Genomic DNA, 22,774 nt, shown 5'->3' with positions numbered 1-22,774 from the left:
ATGGGAATGTCAAGGCTAAACTCACTACAAGGTGTGTTGTTCCACCAGGAACACCCCTCATGGTCTATTCTCCACGGAGTGATGTATTGTACCATAACTCCCACTCATCATATATTTCATATATACAATGTTTACAAATAATTTGAAGGATCTGTACAAACCTGGAATAAATTTCATATTCAATCTACAATCTTTAATACAAACATTAGCAACACATTATTCATTTGTTTATGTTTATTACACATAAAACATAACAGTATTACAAGAACAAGACTCTCGTACATGAGCCCAACATCATGTCATCAGTTTTTATATCTTCAACATGATCCGGTGCTTTACCAACACACATCTTCCCACTTCATTCACACAGGAGTATTGCACAGTCCAAACAGTACTTATCTTCAATTTACAAGTCACCCTCATATAGTCATATATCATACTGTATGGATACATGATCTATGGAGATTGTCAGTCAGATACCATATATCTTACAAGTTGTTTAAAAAAGTAACAAACTTGCTTTCGCTGGTTTTGAAACTACAACTTGTAAGATAGATGGTATATGACAGGCACAATGCACTAATGTTTCTTACACTCCCTTATTTGCACCATTTTGGCATGCAATCGATGCACAATGTAATTAGTCTATTTATAGCAGTGGCTCATTCATATATAACAATGGTCATGAGTGACATCATATGGCCTACAACTCACAACTCTATCTAGTGTGACCCTTCACAAAAAATCAGCTATATCTGTTGATTACCAAGGTGCCTGAGAAACCCTATATACATTATACTTGTATCATGGCAGAGAATATCGCGATGTACTGAATGTTTGGTTAACCGTTACAAACCTACATTGAAGTTAGATGTAGAACTGCCATGATTACTCAAACCTGATCCGACAAATGCCAATGTTCTTGTTTGTATGGAAAGAAGAAAGTGACCGAAAAATCACATTGTTCAGATGATCTTAAATGAAATGTCCTTTGTTGTTGAAATATTCCAAACTGAATGTAAAACAATCTCCACCACCCTTTTTCCTGACTCCTATTTCTAAGAGGTCCCTTTATCGACCACTGTGCACATGCAAGAGTTGTCTCCCCTGGAGATACTCTTCTCTTCCGTGACTGGAACAAACTCCTCACATTCTGTCAGCACATATGTTCAAGGTGTGAATCGTAGATTCACAGGAGAGAGTCTGCCCAGTGGGTTAAACTCGTTCCTCTGAAACTGGTCGGGGAAGATGGAGGTGAAGCTGTCATCCATTTGGGCGGTGGTGGCGCCGTGCTTCAGATTGCGCAGCTCCTGGATCTGCTTGAGTAACGCCTTCGCTTCCTCCCGTTGCTGAAACAAGAGGTGGAGCATCTCTACTTCTGGCACCTGCTCAAACGCATCCTAAAACCTACAATTCAGTGGAACTACATCTGTTCTAAAGACAAATTCACAACTGAAATTGTAACTCTAACACACACTGGTCACATATTAATTATTTCTTTCATATCAACCACCTTTTATTCTCATTAATGAAAGGGTAAAGTGCATCTTTTTCCAGTTTCTTAATAATCTAACAATTTACAAACAACTACTAATTTCACAACATGCTATTACATCTGGCACACAAGCATGACAAGAGCCACAAAACAATAAAATCAGTGGTTGTGGTACGGCAGTGGTATGACTGCAGCAGTTATCTCCCCTACCTCTGTGAATTCTACACACTTCTGTGCAGTGATATAGGCCTCGTCCAGCTGAGCTGTCTTCACATAGTAGTTGGACAGGTACTTGAAGGCAGGACCGAGTTCCTCTGTGTTGTTGATCTGATGTCAAGGAGAAATACACCATTACTGAGACAACTAAACAGCCAGTATTGCATGTGATGGCCATGATTTACCTCTGTTTATAGCGGGGGACACGGGTGGCCCAGTCGTCTAAGGTGCCGCGATTCGCTGTGCAGAGTTGCGTCCCTTTGGCACGCCAGAAACCTATGATTGTGGGTTCAAATCCCGGTTCGCCCCGATTATGTTTCTAGGTTTGTCAGCACCATACCCGTGCTCGTGGGTTTCACTGAAGTGGTAAACGTCTGAGACCTGCATCACTTCAGGCTTTCCTCCCACATTAAGCTGACATGCCGTGATGTGACTGGAATACTGTTAAAAGCAGGGTTAAACCCAACTCACTCACTCACTCACTCACTGTTTATACCCCTTGCCTCTCGGCCTGCGACACCCATACCCCTTGCCTCTTGGCCTGCGACACATACATACCCTTGCCCCTCGGCCTGCGACACATACGTACCCCTTGCCTCTTGGCCTGCGACACATACGTACCCCTTGCCTCTCGGCCTGTGACACATACATACCCCTTGCCTCTCGGCCTGCGACACATACATAACCATTACCTCTCGGCCTGCAACACATACGTACCCTTTGCCTCTCAGCCAGCGACACATGTATACCCCTTGCCGCTCAGCCTGCGACACATACACATACGTACCCCTTGCCTCTTAGCTAGCGACACATACCTACCCTTGCCTCTCAGCCTGCGACACATACGTACCCATTACCTCTCGGCCTGCAACACATACATACCCTTGCCTCTCAGTCTGCAACACATCATACCCCTTGCCTCTCAGCCTGCGACACATACACATACCCCTTGCCTCTCAGCCTGCGACACATACACATACGTACCCTTTGCCTCTCAGCCTGCGACACATCATACCCCTTGCCTCTCAGCCTGCGACACATACACATACGTACCCTTGCCTCTCAGTCTGCAACACATCATACCCCTTGCCTCTCAGCCTGCGACACATACGTACCCCTTGCCTCTCGGCCTGCAACACATACGTACCCCTTGCCTCTCGGCCTGCGACACATACGTACCCTTGCCTCTCAGTCTGCAACACATATGTACCCCTTGCCTCTCAGCCTGCGACACATACACATACGTACCCCTTGCCTCTTAGCTAGCGACACATACCTACCCTTGGTTCTCAGCCTGCAACACATACATACCCCTTGCCTCTCAGCCTGCGACACATGCATACCCCCTGCCGCTCAGCCTGCGACACATACACATACGTACCCTTGCCTCTCAGCCTGCGACACATGCATACCCCTTGCCGCTCAGCCTGCGACACATACACATACGTACCCTTGCCTCTCAGCCTGCGACACATACACATACGTACCCTTGCCTCTCAGCCTGCGACACATACGTACGCCTTGCCTCTCAGCCTGTGACACATACGTACCCCTTGCCTCATGGCCTGTGACACATACGTACCCCTTGCCTCTCAGCCTGCGACACATACACATACATACCCCTTGCCTCTCGGCCTGTGACACATATTCATTGTAGGCAGCGGCAGCCTGGTGTTCCTCATTCAACTTCTCGTACAGTCTGCAGAGAACATATATTGCATCATGCATGTCATGGGAGAGTGTACCATATCACATACTAATGTGTAACCTACAACAGAGTGGTACACGACACAATCCTGAAACAAAACAGTAACATTCATAGTCTACTTTCTAGTTGTAACCTACTATTCTCACATACAAAGATTTGATTGTTTGTTGTTTAACACCACACTCAGCAATATTCCAGCTATTTGACGGCAGCCTATAGATAATCGACCCTAGACAAGACAATCCACTGACTGATAATGTGAACACCGATCCACGCAATCAACCAAGTCACCAAGCTTGACCACTGATGCCTTTGGTCACCTCTCATGACCAGCCTTGGTTGCTGGGGACCTGTCTGACCCAGATTCCCCACGGGGGTTCATACACAAAAAAGGGGAATAAGCAAGACAAGTACAGGTAATAACAATTCACCTGACTTCGAGGAAAAGATCATTACATCGACATCACAAATAAACGAGATGCTTTGCCTCAAATAAAAAAGGCAATTTCTATTTGATTTTCTGCCTGCAACCTCAGGGGTTCACAATAAACAAACTGTGTATCAAACATAAGACACTTTTCAACATATTCAGTTAACATTTTTTTATAACTAACAAAAAAGAAGTAACAAAACAGGATTATTTACATCAGTAAACCAAGAACGAAAAAACTTCCAGCCTCATACATGACTCTTAAATTACAAGAGTCTGCATGACTTTGTTACACAATGACTGTGATCTTACTTTGCCAGTTTGATGAGTGCCATGCCCTCCACGTCCCCAATGCTGTTGGCCTTCCAGAAACACTTCTTGGCCTCCTGGAGACGGTCCAGCTTCTCGTAACATTCACCCAGGGCTACAACCATCCGCGAGTCATTCGGTCTGGAACAGCACAGAAAACATGATAAATGTCACCATGGTCACATATTCACTGATGAATCCAGAACGGGGGGTTCAGGGTATGCAAAAGTCCATTATGTTCTTTGCATCTAAAAGTACCCGAAACTTTAAGGTATCACACAGACTGTAGCCTCTTTGAAAGGAAACCAAAGTGTTCTATAAAATCTAAATGCCTGCATCATATACAGTGGAACGTGTCTCTGTTCCACCATAAGGGAAACATACCTGCTACCTACCTGAGCTGTTAGCTTTGTACTAGTCCGGACTAATGCTAGTGTTATAGTCAACTGAGATGCCATGCCACAACCTAACAAGATACCCCACTCAGACACACTATACTAACGCTGAGCCAACCAGTCCTTTTTTATCCCCTTAATCATGTTAATGGCAACAGGCAGGGGCCTTGGAAATAACAAGTACCATCTTTTAACATCTTTTGGCATAATGCATCCCAGGAATTAACTTTCCAGGCAGGCGCTCTATCCACTAGACCATGGAGACGGTCCTACCTACCTGAGCTGTTGGGCTTGTCTGTGATAATACAAGGAGTAGGACGGCATCTTGAGTATCTCGTAGGTCTGACCTAGACCGTACCAGGCTCGATAGTCACGGTTGTTCACCTCTGTAAGGAAGACAACACTGACTCAGTTAGGAGGAGGCACAAATCAATTAACATCGGTAACCTTGTTGTTGTCAAAAAAGCATCAACAGAAAGGCAATGGAACCTCTGGGTTAGTAGGTCATTAAGGATTGTAAGAGCATTGAACACACGTTGCCATTTAGAAAGTGGTCAAATGTAACACACATTATATTTGGGATAACACTTTCTCAGTAAAGCACAAATTCTCGTACTTTTTGGGGTTGAGTCCCTCAAGAGCATGGACATTGTTTATTGCATTCGCAAGCTGTATATTTCATAAACAAGGCATACTTCATGTTAATTCATTTTCATTATTCTGTTATCACTACTTCTTCAGATCGCACCAGTCTACAAGAGACACTAAGCTTCACGTGAACACATTAGACAGACTTAGAAATTCGTTTTTTAAGACTAGTCAAGAAGACTAGCGTAAACCTTATTTATCATCCCAAACTGGCTCCCACAGGAGATATCGCTTGGGTGAGATCAAGCGATATCTACAGTGTAGATATCGGTGCAATGAAATTGCATCACAATGCTTTGCAGACCATTGTGATGTCATTGGTTACCATGAAGTCACAATCAAATGACATCACTAATGGCTCTGCTACGAAGCTGTTAGCAGTACTTTTTACACTTAAGACACTGCTTATTACTGTCTACAAACTGAAAACGTTGGAAGAATGATGTTGGATGATAAATATAATCTCACCCTCGTGTCTTTTGATATCAAATATATCAACACTCGTTGAAAAAAGTGGAAAAACTCCTCGGCGAGCCTCGGAGTTTTGCCACTTTTATAAGCTCATGTTGATATATTTGATATCAAAAGACACTCGGGTGAGATTCTCTATTTAACTGGTCCTCAGACTTTGTAGATGGTCCTGCTTGAACAAGAAAACAATGCTTACTATGTTTGTTTTATGTTTTATTCAGTTTCCGATCTGAAGCAAAACTGAGAACTGATTCACAGTCAGAGTCCTCAAATGCTACAAGTCAATGAAGACCACCGTTATTAGATTTTTACTTCTCCTCGGCACAATTTAGTTGTCTCGGGCGAATTTTGACAGCTGCATTATATCTGACTGATTATATTTATAGACTAGCTCTATCTCACCTATGGCTTGTCTATACGCCTGTATAGCTGCTGATGTATTTTTCATCTCCATGAACTCGTGACCAATCAGAGTCCAGGCTGAGAGATAGTGCGGGTTCAGCTTCAGGGCTCGTTGGAAGTACAGTATTGATTTCTCCCGCTGGGAACGGAGGGAATAATAGTTTCCTGGAAAATAACACCAAAATGTCAGCATACTGAACATCGCAAGAACTATCAAGTCTGAACGTCAGGATTTTTATATCAGGACCCCAGATACTCGTAAACCCCACCTACAGGGATGATATTTACGTGAAACCAATTAAAACTACATAAAATGTTTGTTTTTTTCTGTAAATCTGGTTTCCAGATCAAGACATTTCAATTACCAACATTGAACATACACAGTACTGTGTCCCACATACCAGACAGCCACCTTGGTTGACAACATTTGTCTTGCAATTCATGACCTTCAGCCAACATCAAACGGGCAGGTATCATGTGGTCACTTGCTAATTAGTTACATGTCTGATTGATAGTTGGGCAGTCATTGTCATTTGACACTGAGGTGACGTTTGAGATGATCGTATCTATAACCTTGCAATGAAACAGGTGACTGAGTTTCTGCACAGTACATTGCAGCACAGTCAACAGGGCAAGGGGAAACGGAAACGGAAACGAAATGACAGCTAGGGAAAAGAAGGCAATCATAACAAGGGATTCTGAAATCCGGAAACTTGTTTACATGCACCATGTTTGAGGAAATTACAAGTGTCCGGATAAGCGAGGTTCGACTGTACACACTAGGGCTGGGACTAGTCCAAATTTACTACCTGGGTACCCGACCCCCTATTACCCAACCCTACTCAGGTACCTGCTGTTGTCTCAAGAGTTGGGTGCAAAATGTCCAGAAATGGGCTTCACACATTGTATTCACATGTCCAGGTACCCGGGTCCTACTCAGGACCTACCCACCCGACCCGAGTACCCAAGTCCCCATCCCAGGCCTAGCACACATGAAAGGAAATGTGAGTGAGTGAGTATGGTTTTACGTCACTTTTAGCAATATCACGGAGGGTGTGGGGGGGGGGGGGGAACACCAGAAATGGGCTTCACACATTGTACCCATGTCGAGAATCGAACCCAGGTCTTTAGCGTGACGAGCAAACGCTTTAACCACTAGGCTACCCGACCCCTAACCCAAGAGAGACTGAGTGAGTGTTCATTGTAGAAATATGAAGAAAACATCCATGTCTGTTTGTCAAGTTAACACTGATACCCTACTATTCCCAAAAGAGGAAGTCAAACTAAACTAACAACTCCAGATAAATAAGTTGAGTCACACTCAAGCTACATCAGTTGACCTCATTCCAAGGGGAGGTAATCTCACCTACAACACAGCATGTCTCAACCCTGTATTTGTCAATCTCTGTACACTTGTGTGCCAGGTTGGCCAACTCTGCTTGCATGTCCTACAAAACAAATATGAAATAGTCATATCCACCGCCAATATGATATATCCGGTTGTGTGGAGCACTACCACCATTTTCAGTCGAAGTCAAAGTAATTGCCATGGAAACTCTAAAAACATTTTTTTCAAAAATCCCAAACTATCAAAAGGCACCAGTTCACCAATGGACCTATCCATGTGCAAAGTTTGATTACGAAATCTCTCATGGTTTTTGAGTTAGCTCCAGAAACGAAACGTGAAGGAAGGACTTTGTGACGGGGGATAAGAAATAGTAATACCAGATACCACATTATTAAAAAATTGTAGGCCCAAAATTACTTGAACATGATTGAAATATTTTATTTCATAAAATGTCTTCAAAAAACATGTGATACTACTCATTACTAAGGTTATATCAATTGATAAAACTCATTACTAAGGTTGTATTAATTGATAAAACTATAGATGGACTACCCTGCCAGGCATGACCATCAATAGTTTTTATAGACGCTAAACAACGAAAACATATATGTATTGAAGAATCAGACATTATACAGATGTATGGAGGTCAAATGTAGTTCCTGCTAGGTGTACTCATTTTCATATTTACTTGATCGTGATACCAAGTTTATCAGATTGGTTCATCGTGTCACACCATTCATTACATGTCAAAGGGTGACAAAGTGGTAATATGTAGGTTGACAAGATGTGAGGAATTTATCAATGTTATTTCTACTTGAAGAGTCCCTAAATATGTTGACATACAGTAGAAATAATGTTAAGGATCAAGGAAGACTACCATGTAAACTTCTGGAGACAACTTTGAGTCTAGCTCTGTGTGTTTGTGGAAACCGTTCAAGATTATTTATCTTATTTAGCGACGTGAATGTGTTTGGCTGCTTATACTACTGGTAGTCCTGACTATTGCTGGTTTTATAGTGCTAGCCCACTGAGATACCATGCTGCAGTTTAACATGGACACCCAACTCCGACACAGTGTACTGACTCTGAACCAATCAGTCCTTGTTTAATCCCCTATTGCCAAGCACCAGGCAGGGTAAAAACAAGTAATGGGTTTCACACATTGTACCCATATGGGAAAACAAACACTGGTCCCCGGCGTGACATGTGAGCATTATAACCACTAGGCTACCCTTCTTCCCAGAGTGTTCTGTAGTTCGTAAGGCCTACATCATAAAATTTTAGCCAGAAGACAACATGGGCAAATAAAGTTGACGACTTGGATCCAGTGTTCGAAATAAGCACCTGACCGTAGGCCCTAGGCAGGTAATTCTCGTGTTGGGCACGTAGCTTCAAATTTGTATGGGTTCTTATGACCTGCAGTGAATTTATGTGTCGGTTTATTTGTCACAACAAGCTGCAGTGTTTTCAATGAGGGCCTGAAGGGTTTCATCAGGATATGCACTGATGCAGCTTCTAAAATCTTTGGGTCCTGATGGCAGCCTGGCAATTTTGTATATTTCAAACACGGCTTGGATCCCATTTGCTACGGCTACAACACTGGCCCAACACTAGTCCCACCGCAACTAAGGCTGAGTATTATGGTACTTGTAAATGACAACCTTCACATAGAGCAGGTTAGAGAAGATGTCCATGTTCTCCACTCTGTAGGGGTCCATCTTCTGCAGCTCCGTGAAGGCCGTCACAGCCTGGTCCACATCTGTACACAGCAGGGATCAGAATCACGCTTGGGGAAATTGATACTACCAACTCTCAATATGCTACAAACTAGTGATGGCTATTTGACTGAACTTCGTATTGCAATTTGTTGCAATACTGATTCAGGTATTGCAATATGTACCACAAAATATTGCATGTGGTGTTTCATCGGCAACTTGTTTTGAAGCTGAATTAAAAAAGTTTCCCCTCACGTTTTTTTACATTTGTTGGATGTTGCTGTGGTGACAAAGCAAGTGTAATTGACACATTATATACAGAAAACTGATTTTGAAAAATACAATATACCATACTTTCAAACTTATTGTGATACATATTCAAAATTATTTCATATCAAGGCATACCGGTAATATTGCGCACCTCTACTACAAACGAACAGCAACAGCCACAGTGAACATGTCTTCAAAGATGAAATAACAGTCTCCAAACAACACATGTGAAATGAAAAGATTGAAAATGGCTAAAAAATATTCAGAAAGTTTTGACAACATATATAATGCTATATTCTACCTCTCATATTGTGATAGGCCACAGCAATCTGTGAGACGATGTAGTTGCTCTTGCTGAAGCCAGTGGCTAGGAAGGTCTGGTAGATGGCTAGACCCTCCTCATTCAGCTGCAGCTCCAGATAGGCATGTGCCATAAACAGCTGTCTTACCCAGTGGTCTGGTAGGCTCAGTGACGACAGCTGCAACATGTCAACCAAGCCAAGTGAGCTACGCATTAACCAGTTTTATTAATAGTGTTTTTGTTGCAATAATAATAAGCATATTTTTAATGTGCCAAATCCACACCCTAAAAGTACTCAAAGCTATCCTTTCTCTATCGCGATCCGGACTGAAGCTACCCTATCTCTATCGCGATATGGACTGAAGCTACCCTATCTCTATTGCGATCCGGACTGAAGCTACCCTATCTCTATCGCGATATGGACTGAAGCTACCCTATCTATATCGCGATATGGACTGAAGCTACCCTATCTCTATTGCGATCCGGACTGAAGCTACCCTATCTGTATCGCGATATGGACTGAAGCTACCCTATCTCTATTGCGATCCGGACTGAAGCTACCCTATCTCTATTGCGATATGGACTGAAGCTACCCTATCTCTATTGCGATCCGGACTGAAGCTATCCTTTCTCTATCGCAATATGGACTGAAGCTACCCTATCTCTATCGCAATACGGATTGAAGCTACCCTATCTCTATTGCGATCCGGACTGAAGCTACCCTATCACTATTGCGATCTGGACTGAAGCTACCCTATCTCTATTGCGATCCAGACGGAAGCTACCCTATCTCTATTGCGATCCGGACTGAAGCTACCCTATCTCTATTGCGATCCAGACGGAAGCTACCCTATCTCTATTGCGATCCAGACGGAAGCTACCTTATCTCTATTGCGATCAAGAGGGAAGCTACCCTATCTCTATAGTGATCCGGACTGAAGCTACCCTATCTCTATAGTGATCCGGACTGAAGATACCCTATCTCTATGGCGATCCTGACTGAAGCTATCCTTTCTCTATTGCGATCCAGACTGAGGCTACCCTATCTCTAATGCGATCCGGACGGAAGCTACCCTGTCTCTATTGCGATCCAGACCGAAGCTACCCTATCTCTGTTGCAATCCAGACTGAAGCTATCCTTTCTCTATTGTGATCCGGACTGAAGCTGTTTAGAGTCTGTTTAGAGTCTGTCTATGCAGTAATAAAATAAGAACATGTTTTTCAGCATGTTTATGTAATACTCTCCGACATAACCATGATAACACTTTCCAATATCCTTAAATGAAAAGGAATTGATTTCAGCTTCACCCGTGAGACGTCATGTGTCAGATGATGTGTGCAACAGCTTGAGGACATCTCAAGTATACTTGTTCAAAATAATATTGAGCATAATTGAGCATAGCATAAAAAAAAATAATATTTTTCTGCTGCATCATGCTTATTGATTGTACTGAACATGCTCTTAACGTAAGATTTGCCTTTTGGCATTCATGATGGACCATGACTTCCTCACCGTCTCCCGGTCTGTGATGAGCATGGCCAGCTCCTGCCACGCCCCCCAGTGTAATGGTTCCTTGTTGACAGCCTCCACAAAGATATTCATTGCCTCCTTCTGCAAATCTAGCTTTCTTAAGACTATCCCGTACCTACAGGAAATAATGGATAGTGACAATAACAATGCTTTTCATCAAAGGACAGGCAACATGTCACATTAAACATTGGTATATGCCTTAGATTTGGGAGGATCAGAAGAAATGATTGATGGATACACAGTTCGCATATGATTCACATAAGAAAATGATTCAGATAGACTTTGTCAGATAAAGTGAGTGAGTGAGAGAGTTGGGTTTCACGCCACTTTTGAACAGTATTCCAGTCTCATCATTGCATAATGCAGGTCTCAGACGTTTACCACTTCGGTGAAACCCACAAGTACAGGTATTGTGCTCACAAACCTTCGAACATAATTGGGGGTACCATGATTCAAACCATAATCATAGGTCTCTGGTGTGCCCAAGGGTCGCTACTCTGCACAGCTAATTAGAAGGCTGGACCATCAGTGCCCCCATGTCATTTAGAAGAAGTCAATGAAGTTTTTAAGGGGAGATTTCTGCTTGATATGTACCATGTTACATGACTTCCATTCACCTTGTTTACCAGATAGGAAAATGATTGATAGGGTCCTGAGATAATGAGTAGTTATCATGAATATGTAGCAGATGAGTGAGTATGATTTTACGCCACTTTTAGCAATATTCCAGCCATTTCACGGTGGAAGACACCAGAAATGGGCTTCACGCATTGTACCCATGTGGGGAATCAAACCCGGGTCTTCAGCATGACGAGCAAAAACCTTAACCACTAGGCTACCTGACCGCCCTGTAGCAGGTAAGAAATGAATGAAATGCAACTGATGAATTAATTTCTACATCCAACTTTCCTTACAGATATAAACCAAACCCATCCAGTTCCTTGTTCACATTCTTCTTGCTGAGGTCAGTTTTCAACACCTTCAGATTCTCATTGTCCACAGACTCCGACGGACCTGCACCGACAACAATCATGTTACAATCACTGTCAAATCAAGACCCCACTTTTGTGTAAGCATATCTTCAACCCCGCTGTTGTGTAAGTATATACATGACAGATTACAGAGGTAAGGACGAATCTAAGGGATGCTATTTGTTTAAAAAGAACAGCTGCCAATCAATACTCAGATATGTGTCCAAGTCTGATAAATACCTGCATACTGGGTCATTTTCACACAAATTCTTTTTTTATTGAAACTAGCCCTAGTACACTACAGTCCATACCTATTGAGTCGGATGCATTGTCTATCTTCCTCTTCTCATCAGCCAGGTATCTGGCGTACATGTGGATGAAGTAAGCCTTGGGACTGGTACACTGCTCCACGGCGAGGGCAGCTCGGTCATACTCCTTCAGGTCGAAGTATGTGGTGGCCAGTGTGTACTTGTCATACTCTGCCCAGTGGTCCTGACACATAAACAAGGTTACTACTTTCCAGGGCCCACTTGCACAAAACGATCTTAGCACTAAGACTATTGTAAGCCTATGTTAAAGTATGGGAGTTAAGATCAGCTTAGTGCTAAGATCGCTTTGTGCAACGGCATCCAGATCAGTATGGAATGATCCCAGGTAGGGATATGTGGTCCACTTTAGGCTTAGCCCTTTGCACAAATCAAGTGTGAACATTTGTACCAATTACCTAAATTGTCAACAGTACCCTTGGCTTGGCTTGAATTTGTTTGTTTACTTGTTGTTTAACGTCACACGTAGCAATATTCCAGCTATATGACAGCAGCCTGTAAATAATTGACCCCAATACAGAGGTCAATATTGTGAGCAACAATCCACGCCATCAGGGTATGAAGATATGCTATCAACACAGATCAACCAAGGGACATATATTTGGTCGCCTCTTACGACAAGGAGAAATTGTTTGGGGCCTATTGTAAGCAAGAATCCTCACTGGGTCCTTGGCTTGGAAGCATTGGATGTGTACATAAAGACCAGTTCAAAAGTTTGATGTCAAACAAAGAACTTAATTCCTTAAGTTTTAAGGCATATCCCAAACCAACAAGAAACTTAATTTTGAAAATGTTGAATTCCTGAGTTTAGTGGCCTCTTTGTTCACGCATTATTATCATGTTTAGCCCTGCTCTTTCAGAACATTTATCGACTAATGTTATAGATTTACTGTCGGTAGGTGTTGAAAATCATTTGTAGGGTTTCAAATCAGGCATTCCATAATACGCATTGCTCTAGGACTTACCACTAGTGTTGGCGACAATAAAACCCTACCTCGTGGAAAGATCAGGTGTATTTAATGACAACTCCTAACCTAGCTAACAGCATATGAATAAAAATAGGATCAGAGTTCTTGCTTAGTTCATGGTTTAATTACCATATTAAACATTGAGAAATCAGGTATAACAGTTGACTTTGTCAGATGGAAAACTTTCAGGGCCTAAACTTAAGGAATTAAGACTTTTATCTGACATCAAACATTTGAACTGGTCCCTAAGCATGCTTTGCAAGCATTGCTATGGCCATAATGGTGGTCATTCTAGACCTATAGCATTTAATCTTATTTTCAACTTGTAATTGTATACTCAGATCTACCGGATGATCTGCTCCTTGCAATGACTGCACATCAACTGACACTTCCAGAGCATGGGACAACTCTGCAGCCCTGAAACAACAAAAGCCATTAAAATTATAAGAAAACACTGATTTTGTGTAAGGGATCATATCATTGGGCAGCATTATTTCTACAAAAATATTTACCGTGTTTACAGTCCTCTCTTGTCATTTCAAACAATAAAAAACAAATGAATGCTTAACACGTTTTTGTGTGCACTTATAATGTGCCAATCATTCCAAACTGACAGTGCAAGCATGTCACATGCCGCAATGACTTCTCATGAATGATGAAAGCTTGTTCCTCTTTATATTGTTGCTATCTACTTTGGGACAGCTATCTTTAGGAAGCTGCAGCTATAATGTCCCCTCACCCGTTTCTCGTTTTTTCTACGTATCATAAAGACGGACTACAGACAGCTGACGGATTGTCCCATAAGAAAAATCTGCCAATGTGCACTGTAGGATTACAGCACACTTCTACATCTCCAATTAGCAATAAATCATAAAATATTATTAAATTCTATATACCCATCCCTAACTTTACAATCAATTACATGCATGGTGACCATATTCCACCGCAAAACTCAAAACTTGTTAAACATTTACAGTTAATCAGCAATTTACATTGGATTAATTCATATAATGACATAGGTTAGCTAGGCCACTCATAACTGACCCAAAGTGATTCCCTACCCAACGTCAAGGGGTGTTTGATCAGAAAGGGATACTTAACCCTGATGATGGTGTAGCAGGGGGTGGAGTCATCCCACAGATGACATCCTCACCTTGTCAGCTTGCTGACGGGGTTAACCTCTTTGGTCATGTGGACAAGGCGTCCGACCTCGGATCAGAAGGTCCGTGGTTCGAATCCCATCACGAGACTCGAAAATCTTACATTGCTACATTGGCACCCAACATGGGGCTGAGCATGTTCATATTAAATTTGGGCAAAACAAGCCTTAGTACCCTACTATGCGGCCCGGGATGTGCCTTCTGTTGACAGGGGAGTATGTAGCAGGGCATGGAGTCATCCCACAGATGACATCCTTATCTTGTCAGTTTGCTGACAGGGTTAACCATTTTAGCCATGTGGACAAGGCATTCGACCTCGGATCAGAAGGTCCGTGGTTCGAATCCCATCACGGGACTCGAAAATTTTATGGGCGCAACAATGGTAAAGGGGTGATAGCTCAGAAAGGGGATCCAAGTGTTAATGATAGAGTTGGGTGTAACATACAATTACCCTAACGACAGAAGAGGCAGGTGAGATCAATCAATCGAGAACAACAGTCTGCAGCCGGTGCCCAATAGCAGCTGATTAGCTCCATAAGCTGCGATCGGTAAACTGCAGTCTGACAGAAGGAATTTTATAAATCATACTTGTTTCCGATATTTGCTGTTTTGAGCGGTCGGTTTGAGCGTTTTCCCTTTAAACACATCCCAAGTAGGAAATGTAAAAATTGCCTACCATTTAGCACCATTGAGTACACGCCGCTGAGCGCATTCCTTGTGTGCTATGATCAATTCTCTCTTTACTTTCGACAAATCACATCTTGTAATATCCGCCATTTCTAGCTCGTTGGTCGTCGCTATTTTACATACTTTTCGAGACCGTGTGTATGCGTTAGTTTTATCGACTATCGCACTTTTCAAGGGAGACAACTCATCGCAACTGTCCAATTCGCGTCTAATGTTACAAACCAATTAAAGTCAGAAAGTTCGCGTGTTTTACGACTGCTTATGACACTTGGATACAAGGACATGTCATCAGTTTTCCGATATTAATCAGCGCATATATCGTCAGTTGAGTGATCATGTCGTTTATATGTTTATGTTAGGCGTGGCGGGCGTCATATATTGTATTCAGACGGTAGTCATGCGATAAGTTTGTCTGACATTTGTAGACAGAACCCAGCTACCCTAATGTTATCGATATTACCGCCCATGTTGTTTGAACACTTGTATTCCCATATCTGCATATTTTGTTTTCCCAAATTTTGTTTCATTAAAATAGGCTTCATTGTTTTTTTAGAAATCAAATGGTTGCTCGTACAGCAAAGAATGGTTGATTTTACCTTGATATGCTTCACAGTTCTGATTTTTTCCCCCTTTACGTCAAGTTTACAAAGTTGTGATTGAGAAAGTTTTAATCAGATATCACATAGATCTAGCATCTTGTACTGACAGTTAATATAATATGAGCAATTATAATGTATCTTCATACACAGTAAACATCGCCATGGCCTAATGTAATGTTAAAACCCCATAATGTTAGACAATAAGTAGGTTTATAAGTACAAAATATTTAGATCTAGCTTCTATTTGATTGTAACAAATGTTATATTTGGGATAACACTTTCTTAGTAAAGTACAGATTCTTGTACTTTTGGGGGTTGAGTTCTTGATTGATATTTTGAATATTACTTCAGATTTATATCATAATGTTCCACATAAAAATTATATGGAGACTTTTATCCTAGGTTAGGTATTATTACACAGTAGTTATAGGCCTATCTATTTTGTTTCAATTTGAAAGTTTCTTCAAGTTACTTATTATCATGATTATGGGACACTTCAAAGAAAGACTGCATTAAGACATCAAATGTGTGTAAACAGAAAATAGGTTACTAGTTTACAATATCCAGCTTAGGCAAACTCACTATATACTGAGTTGAGCTTATAACACAGACAACATCAACTTTGCTTTATTTCTTTACATATAGTATCAAGCACCACCTTTGCAGGCCTTGGATGTCTTGTGTATAGTATAGTACTGCCATGACGTTTGTTTCTGGAATATATCAACTTTGCTTTATTTCTTTATATATAGTATCAAGCACCACCTTTGCAGGCCTTGGGTGTCTTGTGTATAGTATAGTACTGCCATGACGTTTGTTTCTGGAATATAAATGGTACAATACATACAGACTTAGCTTTAACTTATTTAATCTAATTACCAATTGTGTGTTTTATAAATGGATTACAGCAGCACAGTGAAGCTTTGTTATTGGGTGTACCATTCCCATGGAAACTATCCAGGTGGCCAGTTATTGTAATTATGGTCTTTTCTATGTGTGTAGGTTGGTAGTGCGATGGGTGGTTGGCATTTGGCATAAGGGGAGTAAAACGGGCACTTGTAGTCTTGGAGTCCATATGATGTGTCTGAATGGGGTATCCATCATGTTACACTGCAGCATGGTAACTCGGTGGGCACGCACTCTACTCTTTACACTATGTAATGTCTGAACTGGTACAAGCAGCCACATACATGTTGCTATATAAGTACAATAATCTTGAATCCGACCTTTAACCCTGTTTCACCTCACCTCCGCTGCCTCAGGTCACAAATATTATATGTCTTTATCTGTTGTAAATGAGGCAGGCTCTGTCGTTGGTCAAATTGGATGGGAATTGAAAGATTTGTAATATCTTTCAGAGAAGTACTTCCTGTAAATTCACCAACTACAAGACTGCCACCTGACTCATAATTGTTAAATAACAGTTTTTCAAACTTCTTTGAAATTGAAGTACTGCCAAAAGTGGCAGTTAATCCATAATAAAACAACAGGCTTATATATGACAGTTAAAAATTTACAGTCAAATAGGACCAATTCTATTTATATTTCTGAGCAGATCTTATTGCATTCTTCATTCTTCACAGAGTATATGACACTTTAGATGTACATAACATTTGTATGGCAGCATATTATGTTTTCAATGTAATTTCATATTTACATAAATTGAACATTGTCATTCTGTTAACTGTTTGAATGCCTATCAAATGTGCCCCCAAAGGCAATGAATACGACCATTGCATAACTCTGCTGTTATACTTAAACTCCTTTCAATATTTTATTGAGGTCTCATCATTGTTATAATAAAGTCTATGCACTACCACGCTTTGTGAACATCTACCATCTGTTTCACTTTGTGCCTCATCATGAAATAGGGTAATGCTCATGTTATAACCTTAAGTTGCTGTTCACATCTTTATTAATCTCAGCTATGGCAAAAAAGGTCTTTATGTCAATCACTGTCAAATAGTCAATAGAAGGGAAAGTGATAGACTGCCACACAGAATTTTATAATATGGCAAAAGAAGAAAAAAAGAAGAATATCATTCACACTGTCATTAATATAAGCAAGCAGCTGGATAACCATGACTTGATATTTATGCCAGGCTCAACTCAGTATGTGGCGTCTCTTATAAATGAAAAACTCAAGACAGTAGATGGATATACATGTACTTGGTTTGAACAACTCTGGAATGATACATCAAATCCTCAGCATGGAAATATGCTACTCAGCTACCATATGTTTAAAAAAAAGATCTTGTCCCCGAACTTAACTTGCAAACTTTTATGTCCATGAATCTCAGAAAATATCTCCCCAGACTATGTTTGGAAGTCTCACCCTACACGTTGAGATAGGTCGGCACAATGCACCCCCATCCCTTAGAGCTCAGAACTTGTTATTTGTGTAAGAAACAGGAAAATGAAGTTCATTTCCTTAATTGACCCATGAAGATGTAGAACAGGTCTTCAGCAACCCATGCTTGCCGTAAAGGCGACTATGCTTGTCATAACAGGCGACTAAAGGTATCGGGTTGTCAGGCTAGCTGACTTGGTTAATGCATGTCCTCGATCCCAATTGCATGGATCGATGTTCATGATGTCAATCACTGGATTGTCTGGTCCAGACATGATTATTTACAGACTGCCGTCATATAGCTGGAATATTGCTGAGTGCAGTGTTGAACAACCAACCAACAAACAAACAAAACAGAGGGTAATTTTTATAACGACCTAAGATACAGCATTAATTTATCTTGTTACTGTTCTAAAGTGCGTAACCCACATTTATTTTTTTTACTGTTTTCTGAAAATAATCCTAAGTGCATGAAATTATTTCAAATGCATTGCTTCTATAATAACAAACATGTTTTTAAGACGACAATTATTGATACTTGCATTGTTTATTGTCCTACATCAATTTATGACGATTATATCATTGTAAATAGTATTTTACCCTGCAAAATGTCATCAATATGTAGTGTCTCATCAGCCAAAATATGGTTCGATGTTTAACATGTTTAACTATATCTGTATGTCTGTCTGCCTGTCCTATTGTTTGGCCATATGAATCATAGGATTTTAAAATAAACTGCTTGGGGTTATGGAAAGATAATATTTCCATTTTCTTCTTTCTTCTTTGTAATGTCTATATTCTAAATATCATGAATATACATTACGTAAACTCACAGATACAGTTCCACAATTTAAAAGAGCAAATGTCCTCACAAACTTACTTCATTTTCAACAGTTGTCTTTTAGCATACTATAAATATTGAAATTAATGCATCTCCAAATCCCCCCCCCCCCCATCCCCAGTGAAATGAAACATATCCTTACCTTATTCCAACCAGTCAAACAGCGAATATACTAGTAACTGCTTATTGGCACTGAGGAGAGCACTTCCATAAAAACAACAGTGTTTTCCTAAAAACAACACACAGTTTGTATGTATATTCCTGTTGACTGGCATTAAGGAAGTTCAAAGGCAATAATATAATTGAACCAACAACTGTTCACTGATTGGACTGCAGAGAAGGTGTCAACAAACTTGAGGCATGTGACAAAGGCTGAGGAGTGAGGTGGAGCCTATCGGTGCGCGTTAGGTCGTGCAGTCCCTAGACGGAGTGTCTGTCTGGGTGGCGTCCGTCTTTGACTGCTGGAGTGGTCAGTGATGCCTAGTTGGACACAAGTGGGTAAAACTCTTGACCCAAGCAATGATAACTCAACGGATGCCTATTGTGTAATTCCTGTTTCTTTTAATAACAATTTTATGTATTTGAAAATTCTGCTCAAAAACTTGTGTTTGTGTTTATATTCAAGTTGGTATTTCACCTATCATCATATTTTCAAGTTTCATCAATGCAAACAAATTCACGTTAATTTCAACATTTACAGTATATAACTTTATCATTGAATCTGTACTCTAAGTCTATTTTGAGCTTAACTTTCTTTACCATTTTTCACAATACACTGGCTTTTTTGCTGTTTTGCTGTGGTAATAAGTTTATCATAAATATGCCATACACTTGTGTTGACACTTTGGTTATTAATATTCAATGTTTCTCTCTTATTATTATTTTCGATGATTCAGGAATATTTTGCATAATTTGATTATATTCTAATATTATTCAATTATATACAAATGTTGTTAGTGCTAAACAGACTAACTGCTTATTCTATTATTGTTCAAGTTTATACTCTTCATTATTAAGCTTTATTCCATTAATTCGATCATTAATTCGAGAACATGCTACCAAGAAGAAGAGATAAGGTGACACTGGATCACCTACACAACCTCTATTATTTGGCAAAAGAAACATATATTTGAGTATATTAGCCCTTAGGTCGTATTTTTCCAAAAAAACTATAGTGAATGGTTTGGAGACAGTATGAAAAGTCATTTCAAAATCAGTGAAAAATAATAAGCCTGGCCTGTCTAATTGATTTCATATATATATAATATAACACATTAGTCTCTCATGTTCACTTATACAGGAATGCATGCAGTTTGATTGGAATGAATTGTTATGCCAAATGTTGTTTTTTCAATTGTGTTGATTTCATATGTCCTAAGCATTTATTTAAAGTTAGGTATTGAAATTGGCAGTCAAAATTTATACCCATATACCCACATCTGTTTATAAATATTTAAAGAAATCAACAGAAAATGGGTATTTAGGAAAGTTCATGCATTTCAATGGTTATTTTTCAAACTGTCAGCAATTGAATTACTCAGTCTTGTTGTCAGGTGGTGGGGTTTCTTGAAAACTTGGGTTTGATTCCTCACATGGGTACCATGTGTGAAACTCATTTAGTGTGTCCCCTGCTGTTATATTGCTAGAATATTGCTAAAAGTGGAGTAAAACTCACTCACTTACCCAGTATTGGTGTCTTGATTTTGGCTTATATTTTGCTAGTTTCACCGTGAGGTTCATCATTGGATGAGTATAGTTGCTCATTAATTCCCATGTTTCCCCATCAGTGTTTCCCCATCAGTGTTTCCCCATCAGTGTTTCCCCATCAGTGTTTCTCCATCAGTGTTTCTCCTTCAGTGTTTCCCCATCAGTGTTTCCCCATCAGTGTTTCCCCATCAGTGTTTCTCCATCAGTGTTTCCCATCAGTGTTTCTCCATCAGTGTTTCCCCATCAGTGTTTCCCCATCAGTGTTTCTCCATCAGTGTTTCCCCATCAGTGTTTACCCATCAGTGTTTACCCATCAGTGTTTACCCATCAGTGTTTACCCATCAGTGTTTACCCATCAGTGTTTCTCATCACCAAAAGTGTGCCAAAAAACCTATGATTGTTGGGTTGGGATCCTGGTGTTCTCTCTGATTATGTTCCTTAGTTTGTCAGCACTTTTGTGTTCATGGGTTTCATGCCGTGATATAACTGGAATACTGTTCAAAGTGGCATTAAACCCAACTCATTCCACTTTATCTCGCTCATTTGGTACTTGGTGATAATGTGGCTGTTAAATGTGTTTTGTAATATAGTGAAACATTGCTCTCAGTCACTCAGTCACTCTTATTAAAATGAACTGTTGCATGAAGCAATAGAATTAAAATTTACTTTCAATGTTATAAGTAATAACTATACTGATAGAAAGATGCAAGGGAATTCCTGATATATGAAATATAGTATGGTTATGCTTTAACTGTTTTGGAAATGTTGCATATGCATATTTACATTTCTTTTTCTTAAACACAGAAGTAAACATTTCTCTGAATATTGTTATGAATTCCCTTTACAATTTTTCTGTTAGTATATTATTGTAAGGGAACTGAATCACCCTGTGTTAGCCTATCCCATTCACCTGTAATGGTGTCAGCATTTCACAGATGAATGGGATAGTTTCCAGGCCAGGCCGCGTGGAGGCCCAGGGTATCTGGCCCAAAAAAACAGTTTAAAAAAAACAATACCTTAGTAAAGTCTTACTGTTTCTTCTATAGATCATTAATGTGCCATATTGATTACAACAGCAACATATACCCCAAAAGTATTAGTGTGAAATTTTCTTCACTGTCATGTTATCCTGACTTTCTGGCATCTGTTGTGGGTAGAGGGCTTCTGTGAGGGTATTGGTTGTCATGTTATCCTGACTTAGTTGAGGGCTGCTGCTAGGGTCATGGTTGTCATGTCATCCTGACTTTGTGGCATCTGTTCTGGGTTTAGGGCTGCTGTGAGGGTCTTGGATGTCATGTTATCCTGACTTAGTTGAGGGCTGCTGTGAGGGTCTTGGTTGTCATGTTATCCTGACTGGGTTGAGGGCTGCTGTGAGGGTCTTGGTTGTCATGTTATCCTGACTTTCTGGCATCTGTTCTAGGTTTAGGGCTGCTGTGAGGGTCTTGGATGTCATGTTATCCTGACTTAGTTGAGGGCTGCTGTGAGGGTCTTGGTTGTCATGTTATCCTGACTTTCTGGCATCTGTTCTAGGTTTAGGGCTGCTGTGAGGGTCTTGGTTGTCATGTTATCCTGACTGGGTTGAGGGCTGCTGTGAGGGTCTTGATTGTCATGTTATCCTGACTTTCTGGCATCTGTTGTGGGTAGAGGGCTTCTGTGATGGTCTTGGTTGTCATGTTATCCTGACTTTCTGGCATCTGTTGTGGGTAGAGGGCTTCTGTGAGGGTCTTGATTGTCATGTTATCCTGACTTAGTTGAGGGCTTCTGTAAGGGTCTTGATTGTCATGTTATCCTGACTTTCTGGCATCTGTTCTGGGCTGAGGGCTGCTGTGAGGGTGTTGGTTGTCATGTTATCCTGACTGGGTTGAGGGCTGCTGTGAGGGTCTTGATTGTCATGTTATCCTGACTTTCTTGCATCTGTTGTGGGTA

At 40.7% G+C, this 22,774-nt stretch overlaps 1 protein-coding gene across 1 annotated transcript; it reads right to left on the bottom strand.

The window, feature by feature from the left end:
• Nucleotides 1–1,168: 1,168 nt before the first annotated feature.
• Nucleotides 1,169–15,441, bottom strand: LOC139452374 (cell division cycle protein 23 homolog). The gene is made up of 14 exons (XM_071233834.1): nucleotides 15,341–15,441; nucleotides 13,852–13,921; nucleotides 12,522–12,702; nucleotides 12,154–12,253; nucleotides 11,222–11,354; nucleotides 9,709–9,886; nucleotides 9,084–9,181; nucleotides 7,441–7,522; nucleotides 6,075–6,239; nucleotides 4,831–4,939; nucleotides 4,162–4,299; nucleotides 3,332–3,410; nucleotides 1,706–1,822; nucleotides 1,169–1,349 (listed from the first exon to the last, which is right to left on the bottom strand). The coding sequence occupies exons 1-14, from the start codon at nucleotides 15,439–15,441 to the stop codon at nucleotides 1,170–1,172; spliced, it is 1,731 nt and encodes a 576-aa protein (XP_071089935.1). The 3' UTR covers nucleotide 1,169.
• Nucleotides 15,442–22,774: the final 7,333 nt, after the last annotated feature.

Source organism: Haliotis cracherodii, unplaced genomic scaffold, assembly GCF_022045235.1.
Source record: "Haliotis cracherodii isolate W230 unplaced genomic scaffold, xgHalCrac1.p SCAF_9, whole genome shotgun sequence".
NCBI lineage: Eukaryota > Metazoa > Mollusca > Gastropoda > Lepetellida > Haliotidae > Haliotis > Haliotis cracherodii.
This window is presented reverse-complemented; position numbering and strand designations above follow the sequence as displayed.